This window comes from Brachionichthys hirsutus, chromosome 20 (genome assembly GCF_040956055.1).
Source record: "Brachionichthys hirsutus isolate HB-005 chromosome 20, CSIRO-AGI_Bhir_v1, whole genome shotgun sequence".
Lineage (NCBI taxonomy): Eukaryota > Metazoa > Chordata > Actinopteri > Lophiiformes > Brachionichthyidae > Brachionichthys > Brachionichthys hirsutus.
Window position 1 is genome coordinate 2694442 of NC_090916.1, and position 19334 is coordinate 2713775.

At 41.3% G+C, this 19334-nt stretch overlaps 1 protein-coding gene across 1 annotated transcript; it reads right to left on the reverse strand.

Annotated features, from left to right (window-relative positions):
- Positions 1-322: 322 nt before the first annotated feature.
- On the reverse strand, positions 323-1511 carry tcf21 (transcription factor 21). The gene is made up of 2 exons (XM_068753941.1): positions 1095-1511; positions 323-412 (listed from the first exon to the last, which is right to left on the reverse strand). The coding sequence occupies exons 1-2, from the start codon at positions 1509-1511 to the stop codon at positions 323-325; spliced, it is 507 nt and encodes a 168-aa protein (XP_068610042.1).
- Positions 1512-19334: the final 17823 nt, after the last annotated feature.

Here is a 19334-nt window from a genome sequence, read left to right on the forward strand (position 1 = left end):
TTCCCATCATAAAGCAGCCGCCAGCACATGCAGGCCGGCATGGATAAAAAAGAAAAATAATAATAATGCACCAGCTGAGTATAAAAAGCGATTTATCTTCGAACCAGCAAAGACAGCTGCAGGTGACAGATGCATTTAAATAAAAATGTCTCATTACGGGAACGAAGGTGAGAGTACGAGGCTGCCCTCTCCGGTATTCCCACTCGAATGCGCAGAGCCGTACATTTCAGTCTTTATATATTCTCTCTGTAGGAAAATCGTCGTTCTTAAAAAATAAAATAATAATAAAAAAAACAACCGTGGAGGTGATCACGTGATGTCGTCAGGACGCCGTTGTGCCACATAACCTTGTTGTGTTCAGCATCTCCTTCAAGTCGTTCTCCGACTTGCCTGCAACCATGAAAGGCCACGTCTGCAGAGGAAGACGCCACCAGTTAGAACGCTCATGATATCATTTCAGACAATCGTATATAAAAAAAAGAAAATGCCAGAGAAATTATAATGGAATTAATAACGTACAATAAATGGATATTATAAGACTCGACCCATATATGTGCTAATAAATTAAAAAAAACATCACCACGAACGTTTTGCCTGTGGAATTAATGACGCGTAACAATTTAGAATCTTATCACAAACTGTTTCTGATGGGCTTAAGATTGTATTTTCGAGAACATTCAGATGATTTTCCTTTTAGGGCCGCCTCGTGTTTTAGTTCATTCACAATCCCAGGCCTGCGTCTTGTATAGTGGGATTAATATTATTATTCCTATAAATCTTTATACAGATTGTTATTCACAGTCAGAATTTAAACGGGATACTGTAGGAAGTGTTTCATCTCATGCACCTGCTTCACGTGTTCATGTGACGCACGCTGACGACGCAAGGCCTGTAATAAATCTCTGTCAGTGATGGAGCCTTGAATGAAAACTGCGTTTGTGGAAATGTGATTTGTACTCGATGTGATTTGTACTCGCAAAATTTAAGAATACAATTATGATACAATTATCTGCGTGTTTTTTAAAATCCTTCCGGGTGTTTTTTTTTTCTTTATAAATGACCCCCCCCCCCCCCCCAGCTCCCCCCCTCCTCACCAGGTTAACCGGGTGGATAAATCCGTTTTCATACTTGTCGTTCGCCAGAATCTGCCGGAGGTGCGCGATGTAGCTGGAGGCCAAGCGCAACGTGTCCAGTTTGGAGAGCTTGGTGTCGGGTGGTACCCAGGGCAAGGTGGTCTTCAGCCGGGAGAAGGCTTTGGACAGGACGCGCATCCTGGCTCTCTCCCGGGCGTTGGCCGCGTTCCTCTGCACGGGCTTGCCCTCCTGCTGCGCCACACCCTTGGGAGCCGTTTTCCGAGAGGCTGTCTTTCGCTTTTTGCCCGGCGCGTCGTTTGCGCCTTCGCAGTTGGAGCTCTCCTCAGTGCTTTCGTTGGAGTCTTTACCGGAGGAGCCGAACTTCAGGATGCCGTCCAGGAGGTCGTCGTCGACATCGCTGAGAGACCCGGTGGACATTTTAATCTGTCTCCAGCTGGAGCGCGCTCAGAACATGCAGAGCAGGACAGGCTGGAGGATAAAGGACCGGGTGGATGAGTTCACGAACTGTGCGCGGCCGGCGCAGAAGAGCGTTTTTATCTCCTGCTCCAGAAGGCGTTACCTCATGCTGGGAGGAGACACTGGTACTGGTCGAATACTGGGTTCCGAAGGGTTCCAGGACCCCAAGGGACCCTCAAAAGCATCTCCAGCAAAGTTCGGATACAACGAGAACTTATTTTAACGACAGATTTATTTATTGTTTTAACATGAAAGATAGTTTCTCCATTTCAAAAACGTTGTGATCTGTCTTTTTCTTATATTAGAAACCCAAGTACCCTTTTTAAAGAACCCAAAAAGACTGACTGAACTTTATGTTACAGGAAAGAAGATTATTAAGCCCCCCCCCACCATAAAATGTTAGGGTCTGAAATAAATAAATAATAAATAAATTCAATATTGAAATATAATATTTTCATCTTTTAGCCCCAGTCCATCCTGATTGGCACTCTAATGTTCGTAACATCTGTTTTTGTGTATTTCTTTCAATCACACCAGATATCTACAGTAACAGCAATGTCTTATCTGTTTGCATTATCTTCTAGCTATGATTGACATTATTTATTCTGATTACTTTAAACGTTGCATTTTATTTTATTTTTTTCTGAAAGAGGTTAACTTGCTTCTTGAATCCAAAGTTTTAAATGTATTGAAGAGCAGGACCATGAGCTGTGTTTACTATTGAATAAATCACAAGACAATTAGGAATTTATAATTTATGACATAATTAAAATTTCAAGTATTTGTTATTAGTCCATTTTATTTGACTTTCAGCACATCTTGCCAGTTAGCAGGATAAAGTGCAGCGGGTGTCACGTCTCAGATGGCAAACTGGCGCCTTGGTCTCATCCCATGTAATGGATATCCGGCACCCACAATCCCCTGTTTGGCCTTCCACATCATTCCACACCGATGCTCCATGCCCTGGTCCACTCAGGGCCAAGTCCAAACAACAAAGTCTCTGCTTTAAGTGGAAAAACCTTGGGGTCGACAGTTTTGCATCTCCCTGCTTGTGGCTTTTTTTTATATAAATTGCTAATTGTGAATAACTGAAATGTTGCATGCACAAACCATGAGGTTGATCATTTGGAGGAAGCTGCAGATCTTTCTCACTGGGATGTTGTATTAAATGAGTCTCTGTGTGTTTGCCTGCACAGCTGAAACGTGTGCGAGGATGAGAGGTGTGTTCTCTTGAGAGCTGACCTTTAACCCCCTCAGCTTCCGGGGTCACAGTGCTCTGGAGCGGCACCACCACACTGTCTAATCCCTTAGCCACTGACACATTACAGAAACGAGCGTTGTGTGTTATTCCTTATCAGATGGGGAAATAAGCATTAGGTATTAGGAACGATGTGTGTAGGTCTGATGCTGCATCAAAAAGAGAGCTGATGCTACACAGAGCAGACATAAGGAGAAAGGTAAGGGACCAGAGGGAGAGGAAGTAAGAAGGAGTGGGCTTAAATCTCCCGGGTGGGCTGAGTATCAAAGCACTTTGTGGAAAAGTAATAATAGAGTTTAGATTGATGATCACCTCTGAGATACATGGATCCACCAGAGAATAACAGAGCGGCTTGGGGAGAGGGAAAAGAACCAAAATAGTTCCTGACACAGCACACAGCTTGCGTTCCCTCCCATGTGCATGAATAAAACTCTGACCCCGATGTAATGCCGTCGTGACTTACACTGAAATCAAATGCACAATATCCAAACCCTCTTGTTCCAAGCCTGCTTTGTCACCAGACACGCTTTCGCTCAAGCCCTCGTGTGAATGCTGAAGCAATGTGCCGCGGCTGCTCAGGAAACCTCTGTGACCCGGTTTACCTCTCAGAGCTCCGGCCGCTCGCGGTGATATGAGGCAACAGGTGGAGAGAGGGTAAAGTGAGAAAGATGAAGAGAGAAAAAAGTGGGAACCCTGGCAGTTATGGAGGGACATGCTGCTAATTAGCCGGTTTGGGGTCAAAGGCTAGGCTGGCTGTGTGATGTCACCACAAAGGGACGGGTTCCAGATGTCGGCTGCAGGGCCACCGAGGGGCGGGACACCTGATGCCTCGGGTCATTATCATTTCTCCTCCTGTCACAGGCAAACACCTCTGCTGAATGTTTAAAGCAAATGCACATGTTGAGAAATCGCGGATCTACTATGTGGAGTGCTGCCCTGTCAGAGAATAATATCAGCATGGGTGATAGATAGGAGAAACCCAACAGCAGCATCAGACATCGCTTAAAAGCACAGTTTGATTCTCAGCCTTTATGTCTAGAATTTCTTTTTGCTGCACATATTGTATGAGAAATGTATTTGAAAATGGCTAAAACTCTAATCTTATTTAATGTTTTAATGTTTTTTATTAGATGTTTAACTTAAATGGTAAATTGCCAATATAGTACCCGACACACAGGTTTATTCTCAATGCAGAAACAATGCATTTTTCTTCACCCTTTCTGAAGTGTGCTCCATAAGCGATGCAGCTACAGTTCAGCCTCGCACAGAAAGGGAACATTAAAACCTCAATTCAAAGTAGTAATGTAAAAGGTTTTCACAGAGAGATTGGAGAGATTTGAATTTGGGAGCCATAAGCGGCGTGTCCAGGGGTGTACCTTGCCTCACGGCGGTGCACTGCTGGGATGGGCTCAAGCGCTACCTGCAACCCAGTTACGGATAAAGCGGTTGAGAAAATGAATGAATGAATGGTATGAAGGTATATTACAAAGATAAGGAGCCTGAATCCGACTGACCACATGATCTCAGCTTTCACTTTAACAGAAACGGGTTTTCTCATCTTCCAACCTGCATTTTCCAATTGTGTGATTACTAATGGAAGAAAAACTGAGATGAAATCCTTACGTGACATAAATAAGATTAAGCTTGAGCAATGTTTTGTTGTTTGTTTATTGCCATATGTACACATTTACAAATATAAACATTTATTAGACTATAAGCTACTTGCTTGGCTTTTGTCAATAAGAGACTGACAGACAGTAATCTTGGAGTGAGAAAAACATCATTCATCTATGCCTAAGCCCCCCAGTTCCTTGTCCCTTATCACAGCCACACTCCCCCATACATGAAGAGACACACTAAGTGGCTTATCCCTCAATTCAAATACATCTGAGGAAGAAGAAAAATCGAAGTACAAGAAACCCAAAGTGAGGTTACAGAAAGTGGACACTTTCAGCAGGGGGCGACGGTCCGGGCGAGAGGATGTGCTGGACAAACTGGGCAATCAGTGAGAATTATGAAGATGTTTGTGGGAGTGGAAATATCACATTATGTTCAAGAAAGAGAACAATCCTTTGATGTTAAGTGACAAGAACATCCGGTGGGAGGCAGACCGGGATTCACGAGAAAGAGGCTGATATCCTGTCACAGAGTCGGTTATTGGCCTGAAGGTTTGATCCCCACAGCGTGAGGGAGGTGGAACGTATTGGCCTCTGGAATGCGCTCACACATGCACACTTGTGTGTGTATAAGTTTGTGCATCCATATATTGTCACTATGCTGTAACATTAAAAGTAGCATCATAATGGGCATTTTAACACTTATTTATGAAAAATATCTGATCATGTTTGTAGAAATCTGCATCCGTGGTGAAATAATGGTTATCGTGACTAACAAGCTTCTGGTCAAGAGTGACCCCTGGAATGTGCTGGTGAAATCATTGATCACAATGACCAGCAATCAGCAAAATTAATGACAGCAATATTTAAGAAGTTCTTAAAAATAAATCCTGACTCAAAGAGAGAGAGAGAGAGAGGGGGGGGGGGGGCTGTTATAAAGAAAGATGCAATAATGTTGGACAAATGTGGATCAAGGCGCACACGTCTAAACACAATCACTCATTTGTCCATCCAAAAAAATGTAGAAAAGTGAAATAATGAGTGGAGAGAGACATTTCACACAAATGGTAAATTACTGCGTGGGCATGCTTCTGTTCTGGGGAGGGATTTCAGATGCTGTTTGACAACCCGCTAAATCCTACAGGCCCGCTAAGAGGTAACAGAATGCTGTATTTGCCCTGCACAGCACCAGCAGGTTATAATTCATTCATTCATCCTTGTTACAACTCCAGGAAAAGGTGTGTTTTTGGGGTATGGCAAGATGGATAGCCACAATAGCAGATTATTGCGCGCTTTTACACGGAACATGAAGCCAATGCAAAGTTAGCGTTCTCAGACTTGCAAAGTCAAATGTATGTAGACACAAAATTCACCAAGAGAGACTCATATTGATTCAGAGAATACAAAACGTTTCAACTTGATTATCGTTGAATATTTACTGAGTCTATTGCTCTTGATGCTATGAAGACACTAACATGTATTCACAACGCTTGTAAGTTCGTGGCTGATTGTCCAGCAGGCATTGTAGCATTCATGCCTTGCTGCAGAATACACATACACACACACACACACACACACACACCGGTACTGAAGTTGAACTTGAATTGGCTGAGAGCCCGAAGTGGCCTGTCGGAAGTAAATGAGACGTGATGCAGCTGCAGTTGGAGTGTGTTTGTGTGTGAGCATGTGTTCTGTTACAGTATGGCAGTTTTTAACCTCCGCTGTATCTCCTGGCCTGGCGATCGGATGCACAGATAAAAGCAGGGTGTGTGTATGTGTGTGTGTGCGCGCGAGTGTGTGAGGCCCCTCTTTGCAGAGCAGCAGAACAATTCTGGGTTTCAGAATCAAAGGTCTGGTCTCTGTCACTGATGGAGACCACGGGTTATAAACAGAGATGAGCGGGACACTGCTCAGTTTTCTATCTCTCACACTGTGTGTGTGTGTGTGTGTGTGTGTGTGTGTGTTTCATCTTCCAACAGACCAGAAGTCCCAGCATCCTATCCTAAATCCTCATTCATCCCACTTCATCGTCGTCACCCCTCCTCACCCAGCAGTTGTCACCACCCGCTCGGATGTTGACTCCACACTCTCTCTTGTTGGATTTCGGGTCAGTTCAGTGTAGCCAAAACAAATAGATCCAAAACAGTTGAGCCAAAACAAGCGTCTCAACAAAGATGCAACCATACATTCAGTCCTGTTTAAACACTGATAGCTGCATCCCCAAGTATTTACCTTTAAGCCCCATGGTGTCAGGTTACACTACAGGTTTGTTGGTTTGTTAGCTTTGGGCAGGAGATTCAGAAACGTCTGCTGCTGGACCGCAGCGCAGCTTCTTCCATCTGGCTGTGAGATGTAATGAGTGCAGTATAAAAGGGTAGGAGCTTGAATCTTGTTAAAGACACTGCCACCTACCATAGAGAATCAATTAACCATGAACAATCATAAATAAAAGCTGCTTTTATTAAGGCTAAATACACTTTTACAAACACACAACACGTGGTGCAATGTTCACCCATTCATTTTCATTTATTATTACAGATTGGACCTTGGAGATTTTTGTTTCTTTCTATTCTGAAATTGTCAAATTGTGCTTAGGTTTAGTCCTTCAAACTAAAGGTTCCACCGATCCATCCATCCATGATAAGCAGGTCAAATATTTAACTGATATTACTTTATTTGACATGAAGCAGGAAGTGATGTCATCATAGCGTGTCACATGTGTGGCCAGGTCTGCTTTCAGGGACACAAACACTGGTGTAAAAACCCAGGAGGTGTGGTTTGGGTTTTTTCCTGCGTGCTTTCCATTGAATGCGTTCGTCCCTGATGGATCTCTGTAAATGCAGGGAGATATAATGTCAGGATCATCATTGCACACACCTAATTAGAGGTGTAATGCTAGACCGTCGCTGATACTCACACCTGATTAGTCTGGCTGTTGTTAACATGGAGGGCGATGATGGAGCGGGATGATAAACAGTGCTTGCTCTCTGATTGGTCTGATCAAGCTCCGTGCTTTGATCCTCTATCTCCTAATTACTCAGGATGTGGTGGGGGGTAGGGGGTGCGACAGGTATGTGTCCGTCTATCTTGTTTATTTAGCTGAACATTTTTACAACACGTTGCACAGAATCCTGAGGTGCCACAAGGGGGGGGGGGGGGGGGCAGGGAAGTGCCTTTCATTTAAATACGAACTCTGGTTGAATTCTTCATCTCAGAGTTGAAATGATCTTGCTCTAATATATCTCCGCTGTGTCAGCCGTTCGTTGCTCACACCCAGACCACTGACCCAGAGAGACAGACTGACTATCGCTGACTTTGCAGGGTGTTCAGCTGTAATTAGTGGAACTCTTGGTGCACAGGGAGAGAATTATCAGACCCCAGGAAGAGCGATAGGACCAGTCCCTAGAGAACCGTAGGATCAGGCTGGCAACAGAAGCAGTCTGTGTTTTTACTGTATGGATTGCATTGTACGTATCTCCATGGAGGAGGGTGGTGGTGGTGGTGGTGGTGGTGGTGGGGGGGTGCTCTTGTCTGCATGAACAAACTCCAGGCTCAAGCAGGAAAAACACCCCCATAACCCGCCGATATCTCTGGATAAAACCATCCCGAGCGGCTGATAGTTAAGGATTTGCCCCGAACGCAGGAAACCTCTGGCTTCCTGGGCGAAGACGTTTTGCATATCGGCCTCCTTCCCGGCTGCTTCCCTTCAGCCGACAATCTTCCAGGTCCCACAGGGAACTGCTGCCCTGGACAGGACCGCAATCAGGGCTCCTCCTGGGCTACTCTATTGATACTCCCCCTGCTAAGAGTGGGCCTGATGCACAGGGAGGGAACTTGTACAAACATTGCACATTTGACTTATGTGTGTAATCTCTTGCACACACCCTTGCACGTTAACATTAGGTACACCCTCAAGAATCCGCCCATAGAATATACAACAACAAAATCTCATACACTCTTGTAATATAAATGTTTTTTTTCCCATCAAATATAAACATGAGAAACCTTTGTCTGTTTTTAGGACAGAAATGTTGTACTGAAGAAGAGAAGCTCAAATAGAAAATTATGAAATGACCAGTTTTGCTGGGCGGTGTGTGTCGGATATCAACTGATTTGATATATCATTCAGCTAAAGGTGTGCGTGTGTGAGAGAGAGAGAGAGATTAAGGTGACCTGAGCAGCACCTTCTCATCTCATTTCAGCCTAATCTGTGTATCAGTTCTCCCACGAGACGCAGACATAATGCTACCGGAGGCTAACAGCAGATGATGAAGAGGTGAGATGTGAACTGCGATAAAGGTGCCCACACATCCACACATCCACACACCCCAAACCTCATGAGACCCTTAAGATCCTCCAAACCCCAAGTCCTGAGGAAGGAAGCAGACAAGTGTGCATGTGTGTGTGTATCAGCCCATTAAAGTGTGTGTATTTGTTTGTGAGTGTAACCCTAGCTCCGGTGCAGCTAACAGACAGGTCCACTTAATAGCAGAGGACAGACACAACAGCGCCGCACCTTCTCAGCGTAATCACAAACAGATGCTCGCTGACCTCGTCGTGTTGTCCTTTAATTAGTTGATTATGTTGCTAAAAACCAAGAACAAGTGCATGTTATCTGAAGTTAGTCACAAAAATAATGAGTCCATGTTGGCTCTATTTGACAGATCAATTTCCATTTTTATTCATTTCAGCAGTAAAACAGAAACCATTATAAAACAAATAACAATGGGCGGGGATGAGCGTCCAAGGGTGTTCCAGGACTGTAAGTGAGCCAAAGTCATTGTGTCAGTCCACGAGTAAAGACCAACCTAGTGCTGGAGGCTGGAAGGAATTATAATATGTATATATATATGCTGTATATATCAGGTCATTCAAACTACCTGTAAATAAGTAAGCACATATGCTGATTTATTCTCCAAGCCCTCGCTTTTTTTTGTCCAAACTTGGTAGGTGTAAAGAGTTTCTTCTTCAGAACACTCAATACACAAATCCATAATCACCCTGCAAAGACTCAAAGCTTCAGAGGACATCTAGGTAGATAATGCTGATAAGATGACAAGTCTTGGATGCCTCTCATTGACACACATTTTGGATAAGTTCTTTACTGTATAGGTGTAAAGATCAAATTATTGATTGTGCCACATAAGAGTGCCATTGTTTCTATTTGGCTTCTATTTGCGGTGATCTATTTCGTAACTGGTCTGCATATTTACGTGGCTTTAGATGACATAAAGATGTAATTATGGCTTGAAAATGAACTCCTATAGAAGAAGCATGAATATCTTCGGCAGCTAAAAATAATAGCCTCCATATATAAGTGTGAATTGTACTATCAAGTCATGTTACCAGTATTAATCAAGTTTTTTTTTCTCTCCTGTTGCCTTTCTACTTGTTTTTAGAAAGTTATTGCTTGTAAAGTTTTGAATACCTCTGTACTACAACACTAGATACGTTTGTAACTTCAACTTTACTCTCCCTGCTCTGCACCAATGATGTCATGTAGTTCCATAGATATATAAATATATACATGTTTGCACATCGGAATTTATCCTTCCTATGCCATCACTGTTGCTCACTTCGATGCAGATACAGCAGGACTTCGCTGTCACTGTGAAGCATCAGCTGTTGTCCAGCTGTTTGACGTACTCACTGTGTACTATTTACTTTTTGACTTATTTATTTGACGGCAGCAAACTGTATCTTAAGCAGCAAGAAGTGTGTGTGTGTGTGTGTGTGTGTTTGTGAGTGTAGGTGTGCTTCTGCTTGTGTTACTCTTACAGTAATATTAAACATTAGCTCATTTGCGACTGACACATGAAAATGCCTTAAATGTAAGCTCTATTCATTTCAGACTAAAACTAACTAACTATTTCTAGTTCTCAGCATTGAAGTGACAAATTTAACCATTAAATGTTTTTTCCCACTAAAATATTAGCAAAGCTGCTCACAATCTCTTGATAAAACATATTCATGCCTGAGATTAACCATTTCGACGTTGTACTCTGTATAACTGGAGTTTGGGCACATCATTATCTCTTCACCTGACATTTCATAGCAAGATGAATGTAATAAAATAAAATAACATGTTCATAGAGAATTTACTTGAAGAGGCAATGATCAACCATGTGGAGTTGAAGTTCCTGACATGGCTGTGCATGGACCCATCAGCAGAACGGTGGTCTTAATCTAGCTCGTTCTCCTGGATGCGTATTAAAGATAATAAACCTCACAGATGATTTCTCTGCTGCTGCTAACTCACCGTCATCCCTGCTCCTCTTGCACCACATATGCACATGACCAAATGAGGTGAACACACACACATGCATGTCTACAATAAAAACCCATCGTTAATCTTCACTCCACGCCTTAAACACAGGTGCTCGGAGATGCTTACAGTTGAGATTCTGATGCCAGATTGCATGATATCATTTAACTATGTTCAAGTTGTTTCACACAAATTTGTTTCCCCTCTAAAAAAAAAATCCCCTCTAGTTCACTTATCACAAATACACAGGCTCTCACATCTCACCATCTCGCTCAATACACAGATATTTATATAGCTCAGAGACAGAGAGTCTCATGAGCAGAGTGGCCCGAAGAGTTTTATTGAGCAAGAAGATAAAAAGGCAAGTCCTGCTCTCTGTCCATTAGGGCTCAAATGGCCAGAAGAGTGTCTGATGAAATGGAATAAACTGTTGCAGTCATATTCCCTCTCTGCACCAGTGGCGGAGAGCCAGAGAGAAAGACAGAGACCTCGTACATATACTCACCAAACTGCAATTTACTACACAACCATTCACACACGCATGCACACGCACGCACGCACACACACACACTGGCCAAGTCTGTATTTATCCTTAACCATAACAGAGCAGGCAGATAATGGCTGATGGGACTGTCGTAAAAATAACCTGGCACATGTCTGTTTGGATTAACCTCATCTCCTCACCCCTTCTCCCTCCTTCCATCATGTTTTATTGTCCTTCTTTCAACCATCATTTCTATCTATCTATCTATCTATCTATCTATCTATCTATCTATCATCTAAACATTAACTGCGGCACCATTTCCACGAGTAACATTGTTTTCTAGCTCCATTACTAATATGTTCCATATTTATTTTGGAACTCTCTTATCAGCTAAAAAAGCAACAGAGGCTTCTTTTTCTCCAAATTAGCCTCTTTGCTTGCTTAGATATAAAATATTTGTCCAAGTATGTCCAAAACTGAATCTAACACAAAAAAAACAAGACGCACAGATAACAAAGAAGCAGCATATATCATTACAAGCCATTTTTCCGTGTAGGGGGTCTGAACTGCACCACACAAAGACACCGAGCAACGAGTCTTTTTATCTGCAAGCTCAAACATTTTCAACGGCCTTTCTCAGAGTTGATTCTTTGCAATGTTGGAGCAAGGCTCATTTATGTTTACACATGCAGTAACTGTTAGCAATGATAGCATTCATCTGAACATCTGCTTTAGAAAACTTTTAATGTAACACTCATTTACGTGTCTACAAAAGATTCATGTGTTTCTGTGTTTACCAGCTGGTAACCAACTTTATCTGCTGCTTATCAAAGGCCTGAAACCAGAACAATGAGCTGATTGCCACTGAAATATCACTGCACAGAGCTGAGGAGGAAAGCAAGCAACGTCCGATGCTCTGGAAGTTTGATGTTCGAGTGCATCTGTTAAAACTGTTGAATGGAAAATATATGGTTTATGCATAAATGTGCAGACAGTATTCAAACAAAGATGATCAAGTTCACACTTCCTGCACTTCCTGCACTGTACATGCCTTGTTTCCCCGAGAAATCATGTTTTCTACAAAAAGAGAAAAAAGTTCACAACCATCCCATTACAGAACAGACATGTTAGCAACTAGCTGGTGTTCATATAAATGATTACTGAAAGAAGAGATGATTTCTCTTTGTGCAACCTTTCTGCTCTTAGTTAAGTAGTTTCAAATAAAATCTGTCTTCATCTTTTTATACTATATTTTAGCCTATTTTTTTAGCCTATCATGTTTTTTTCATCATAATTTTGCATATATACAGAATATTTCATACTAACCATTCCTAACATCTCCCATATTACCAGTATATATAATCCATATATAATAATAATAATAAATAAAATGGATAATACAATTTTGGTTTATCTTTGTTGGCGAGTCAGAAATATACAGCTGAAATTAACAATTACATTCATATCCAATGCAGCTTTATGAACTGCGTTATGAAACAAGTGATGTTGCCGTTTGATTCATGCAACTTGACTTTATAAATGAAATGTCAACATCCCTTGCTGGAGATACTAACTTTTAAAGATGAAGCTTCCACCATTTAAAAACCAGTCACCCAGAAGGCTCTCTTCTGGGTGACTGTTACGGTGAAAACCAAGCAGACAGCTGATCATTTCTGTAAACTCTTTGAACTCCAAAGGAGGATATTGTGGACTTGTAAAATGCTGATCCCCAAGTCTGATGAGAATGGGAGGCCTATATTTGATATCTCTTTTTGAGGATGGGGCCACAGTATATCTGACACAGCTTTATTGGCTTACTCTTTAATGACTTCCTGCACAGAGTGAGCCCGAAGGGGACGGAGGGAGTCTAACTTGCTGAGAATTGTGATCTCTCTCTCTTTTTATTTCTGTTTGTGGACTTTGTCTGAACTATTTATGTTCTTTACGTCATCCCTGTGTCTCTGTTCCTAACTCTAAAGGCTGATTCCACTTTTAACTTGCTCATTCTACCTCTTTTTTTGTAATTTAAAGAGGATATAATGTAAATGCCTCTACAACATGATAAGTATGTGACCTTGTCCGTGTATTCCTTTGTGCATCTCTCTCTCTCTCTATCTCTGTCTCTCTCTCTCTCTCTCCATGGCTAAGATGGGGGTACTAATGAGCAAATGTTCTGATGATGAAGCCTTTTTCCAAGAATCTTTCTCCCAAACGCCCGTGGCCTTTGGATGACTCCCCAAGGAGACCATTAATTTAGATATCAGTGTGTGTGTGTGTCTGTGTGTGTGTGTGTGTGTCTGTGTGTGTGGGCATGCTTCATGTGTACACTGTTGGAATATGAGTGGGAGCTCTTGTTGCTTTGTTTTATCACAGTTACAAGTATGAGCAAAAGCAGATCAATTAGAACGTGTGTTCATGCCTGCACACATACAACAACAGAAATGCCCAAACCCTGAGCCGTTAAAACTGAATGCTGCCTTATCGCCTATCCCTCCTTCCTATCATCATTCCACACCTTCACCCCAGTTCGCTCCCCAAACACCACCTCAAAACATCCTTCTATGTCAGCACCGACCCCAGACCCCCACCCACCCATTCGAGCCAAATTGAAACCTGTGTAAGCACAAAGGTTTGGAGACGCTACACATTTACACATATAGACACAGCATTGATACCTCCTGCATGAAAATGATGCATTTACAGTAATTCACTAATGCAAACAAACACATCATCTCAAAGGGCGCCCAAGTATGTAATTGAAGTGGGCTCTGATGACCCAACTCTTGCACTGACCAGTTCACCACATGTGTTGTTTTTCTTTGGGGTTGTTCACCAGACTCCTGCACACCCTTACATCAGTTTGTTTTTGGAGCAGCTTGTTTTCTAATGAGAGAGGAAGAATCCACTTCGAGAAGCTTACGGCTGCTCCTTCCCTCCAAACTCAGACTGAAGAAGTGTCGATCAGTCCTGGTTCTGGAGCAGAAATGTATTTATTTGTGTGCAGCAAACAAGAAGGGAAAGCTTAGTTATTTACATATGACACATCTAATATGAATTTTAACATGCACGTGGGATATTTTGATCATGTATAAAGTTTTATTTCTTGTCTACCAACTTGTAAGAGTCAAGAACAGCATTATAAACGGAAGAGAACAACTTGATCAATGAATACAAAGACAGGATATGATGTAATGATTAGCGACAACAATATACAACAAACCGTTTGCATTATTATATAATATAATAGAAATATTCTGCCAACAGACAGACAGACAGATAAATTAGCTTCCTTGGTGAAGGTATTAAAAAAGGTATCAAAAACATCATGCATTTTATTTCATACCCAACTTGCCTGCCCTGAGTCCTTTGTTGTTTCTTTATTGTCTTTATTCTTTATTATATGGAGTGTGTTCAGCTTCTGACTCCTTCTAAACCCAGCTTACATTCTTGACCTGTCTTGCGCTTATAAATAAGAAGTGGCAAATTAACAATGTGTCTTTGTCTTTTACTGTTATAGTGTATGGTTACTTTGAATATACAGAATGGTTACTAATGGTTACTATTACCTAGTGTGATGGTCAATAAGGAACTGATGTCATCTATTTTGTTTTGGCAGTGTTTTTTATTTCCGTCTTTTTCCCGCGCCTGCCGGCTGTGTGTTTTGTAGTATTTAGTATTTTAGTATTTTTCTGGGAGCCCAGGTAGTCCAAGCCTCAGTTCTTTTAGTATACTGGATTGAGTTTGTGTTTCTGATTTTGGTATTTACCTCTTTGAATATATGAGCAAAGTGTTTTTGTGAAGCTTTTATTCTGTCTCTGCATTCCGGGATCCGCTGGCTTGATCGTTACCACCCGTGATAGACGTATGATTTTATTTCTTATGTTTCCAGTTAGTTTGAGAGAACTAAGAACCAATAGATTCAACTAAATTGAAAAGAAACAAGTTATAATATTTATTATCAACCACTACGGTTTCCATGTAGATGTCGAAACAAAACAAGAGCCACATATAAATCACATATTTGTCACATATAAATGAATGTATTTCAATGTGATTCATCCTGACACAGCTTCTCCTTTTCTAAAAAGAAAAGAGCAGGTGCTTTCTCTACAGACTGACGTAGCACAAGATAATACTCATGGTGGTGTCATCCTTTCCAAGCCTAGTCTAAACATGGCTGAGCAGGGAACTCCATAACATTTGTGCAGGTGTGTTAACGTTAGGTCAGTACATTTGGCACAATGAATATTGGGAGTGATTGTCTCTGTTTGAGCTCGGCCGCTCCCCTGAGCTGAGCTGAGATGCGAGGGTGAGAAGATCCCACTTCTATGTAGAAACTCTCATTTTCTTGAATGTGAAAGGTTGTTTTTTTTGGCCTGAATTGGCTCTTGTTTTAAATGTTAGAACCCACAACATTCATATGTGCGCATAGACAGATGGTCTGGGGGCTAAATAACACCAGAGCTTCTCTGTATGATCGCTGACGTCAAAAAGTACAAAGAAATCAGATTAACTCTGAATGTCTGGGACAGGTTTAGATAGTCAGATAAATGCAATCTGATACTAATCTGAAGCTAATCTGAGGCAACTACTCCTCTAAACACAATAGGCGGAAATAGAATATATTGGAGGATGTTGGCATAAAACAGAGGAAAAAAAAGTTGTCTTATATTTTTTATTCCTTGTTCTGTGTCAAGAAAACCTTGTCAAACACAATCCACCCCAACATAACCTTCTGAATGGAGAATCTTAACCTGCTCACACGTATTTCCGTGTGTGAGACCAGTGTGCCCTTTTTGCCTGGCTCGATGGTCCCAGTAAGAACTGCACTGATATAAACAGGCCTGGTCGTTCCCACGTCTCTGTTTATACTGGGAGACCTCAGAGCAGCACCACCAGAGCGCTGGATTCCCTCTGCGCGGCCAGCTCACACATTATACATCTCTGTGTCATGCAGAAACACTTCATACTTCAGCACACACATGATGCATGGGCATGCAGATACAATATAGGACTACGCAGCTATGCAACCACATTTACCGTGAGTTAAAATCCATCCATGACATGTACACATGCTAAAGATGTGCTTGTCTTTCATGCTCCTACTCCTTGTTGTCCCAGTCTTACCTCCTTCCCTTTACTTTTATTATTCAGAACCTTTTCATACTGCTTTGTGGTCACACACACTTTTTTCATTTCGCCATCCCTTTTTTAATCTGTACTAAAATAATCAAATTGGTAACTATTTAGCGATCAAACACAGAGTTCCCACAAACCCATTAAGGCAGTATTGAAACTAAGGTTTTACAACGAACCACAAAGACTCTCAAAAGCTTTAACTCCACTCTCCAACTCCAAGCCCCTTTGAAATGGGGCTGTGATGTACGCTGAACATAAACAGAACACTGGGGTCCTGACAAACACGTCCAGTTTACAGGCAACGGTGAGGTCACCACAGCAGAACATCTCCAAGAAGATGCGTCTGCTGACACCGGCGTATCAAGTTTTTAAAAAGAAATGGCATGTTCTCATCTGATCGTCTTGGAAAGCTGCTTGCTTTTATTTTGCCGTGTCTCAAAAGGTTTTTCTTTCCCTCTTTGAGAGTTTGGAGAAAACAGTGTGACCTTTAAAGCTGTTTGTTCTGAGAATACCAAACTGATCATCACAGACCGTCAGAGGGAAATGGAACTTCTGGAGCCTGGGAACGTATGGATCAACAGCCACAAATCACGCCCCGTGTGCTGAGGATGCTGTTTCACCACAAAGGAAATATTTTAGCTTGTAATACTTTTGTAATTTCCGCATTAAATGTAAAGTTATGATACTATCAATTTTGTCCATAAATGATCAACGCATTAAAACTGCTACACACACACAAACAGTGTAAGCTCATTTATTTATTTGTAGATTAATCAGCAGCTATAAAACCATAAGTACCCACATCTGTGTGCATGCATGTTGCATCTCATGACCTAATAAGAATAAGAGCATTGTTCCCCAGGGAAGCGCCAATAAACTGTAAACAGACTCCCGCATCAGCCTTCTCACAACACACACACACACACACACGCACGCACACACACACCAATATTAGTGGTCTGACTTTCCTAACCTGCTCTAAATCTAAACATCTTGCGAAATCTGAACAAGGCTCTTGTGCAGAATGGATGTGACTCACAAGGCTCTGGTGTCAACAGATGAATTAGATGACAGGCAAAAGAGACAGTTTCGTAACCAAGGAGGGAGAACAATAACAACAAGGATGAATCATAACAAAGTCATTTTTCTGTTTTGTTTGGTTGGAGTCCAGGAAGTAGAAATGTTTGCAGTAGTCTGAGCAGAATAGCTGGGCTACAAATTTCCATGAGCAAGCAATAAGTCATGAATATTAGGATGCATAAAAAGAGAAAGAAAAAAAAGAATGCATGCACACACATACAGAGACTCAGCAACTTCCAAATCTGTGTTTAATTTATATAACTTCATTGAGTTAAGCCTAAATTTATGTTCATACAGTTCGGTCAAAATTTAAAGTTGAGAAAATCAAAAGATTTAAAGAAAGATCATAATATGACACAAAACCTCACAATCAGCACGCAGAAACCTCAGGACAGCTTCCATTCACTAAATTCATTCATGAGCTATGGGAGCGGCTGTGAATCCTCTCATTGATAACACAAACATTCCCGGCTGCCTCTCAACTTTCCTCCTTCTTCTCTTTTGTAGTCTGTCCAGAATTCCCCAAGGAGCATTTACTGAGCAGATGTGCTCATTCTGCTTTGGATATGTCCTAATCCACTAATCAAATGTCAATAAACATAAACACTGAAAAAAGGTGATACACTGTTATCTGGAAATGGTGTTAACATAAGACTGTTAAGTGTAATATTGGCAGATGCAGATGATTACGTACTGAATTTTTTGGAAATGGAATTTGGCTAAAGTCAATGAGTGTTTTAAATCTTACTTGTTTTAATAAAGTTTCTGTCTGTCTGTCCATCCGTATCTATTTATCTATCTATCTATCTATCTATCTATCTATCTATCTATCTATCTATCTATCTATCCAGTATATACACTGATTTATCATGGGAAATAAAAAAATATGCACATTCTGTCAGATACTGTAATGTGACCTCAGGTGGGTTTTGCATACAGTAAGGCAGTTTTGATACTATGAGATAATGATAAATAGATAGATCATCTTATACAAGCATCTAAAGGTAGAATACTCCTAAGAACGCAGTAACATTCAATTATCTTTGATATATTCATGCCCGTTTCACAATGATTTTTTATTCTTTGTAATGGATAAAATATTTGTGTTCACTTATATGGACATTTTGTGGCCTAACAGACGTTGGATGTTTCGAATATTAAATAATCGGAGAACTAGAAAATAGGTATATTTTGACAATTGTAACCGGAAGTTGGGGACTTTTATTTTGTTAGTTGGAACCGGAAGGTATCTCACTTGCCGATTATTGTCTGCAGACGAGCGAAAGCCCAACAAATGTAACCGTGGATTGGATGGTTTATGTGCCGAGGTTGCTGCAGTGAGCTAACTGAGGAGGTAGCTAATGGATGTAAAACATATTTAAGATGCACATATTTGTCATGTGTACAAATACCTAGTAGGAAACAGTGTAAATATCCCTCATCGTTCTCAGGCAGCTAGCTTGCTAGCTAGCTTTGCTCCTAACTTTTCATTCATTACTACTGTCCGGGCACTTTTCTTTGTTGCTAGCTGCAGGGATAGCTTAATTTCCAACATTAGTCGGGCACCTGTGATTTTTCATTAAAGTGTTTAGCCAGTAAAAGCTACTGGTTAATGTATGTTCTGTTCTGGTTTTACGTTGACAGTCAGCTTGTTAGACTGGTGAGATTGGCTAACGTTGCTTCACTAAACACTCGTTTGCGTTGCTATGGAGAGACGTTACCCCACTCGGGTGAACGATGCTCGAGTCAAACGCCAACAAGCCTTACGGTTTCTATTCATGTATTATCCTCTACTTTTCAATGTAATGTGGTAATAGTCTTTGATATATCGTGTTTTTAGCGTGTAAACCGACATAAAGTAGATCCATTCAGAGACCACATATATCCCTAGATATTAATATCGTTGTGTTATTAGTTCTGCAGATGGATGATTCAGTACCTG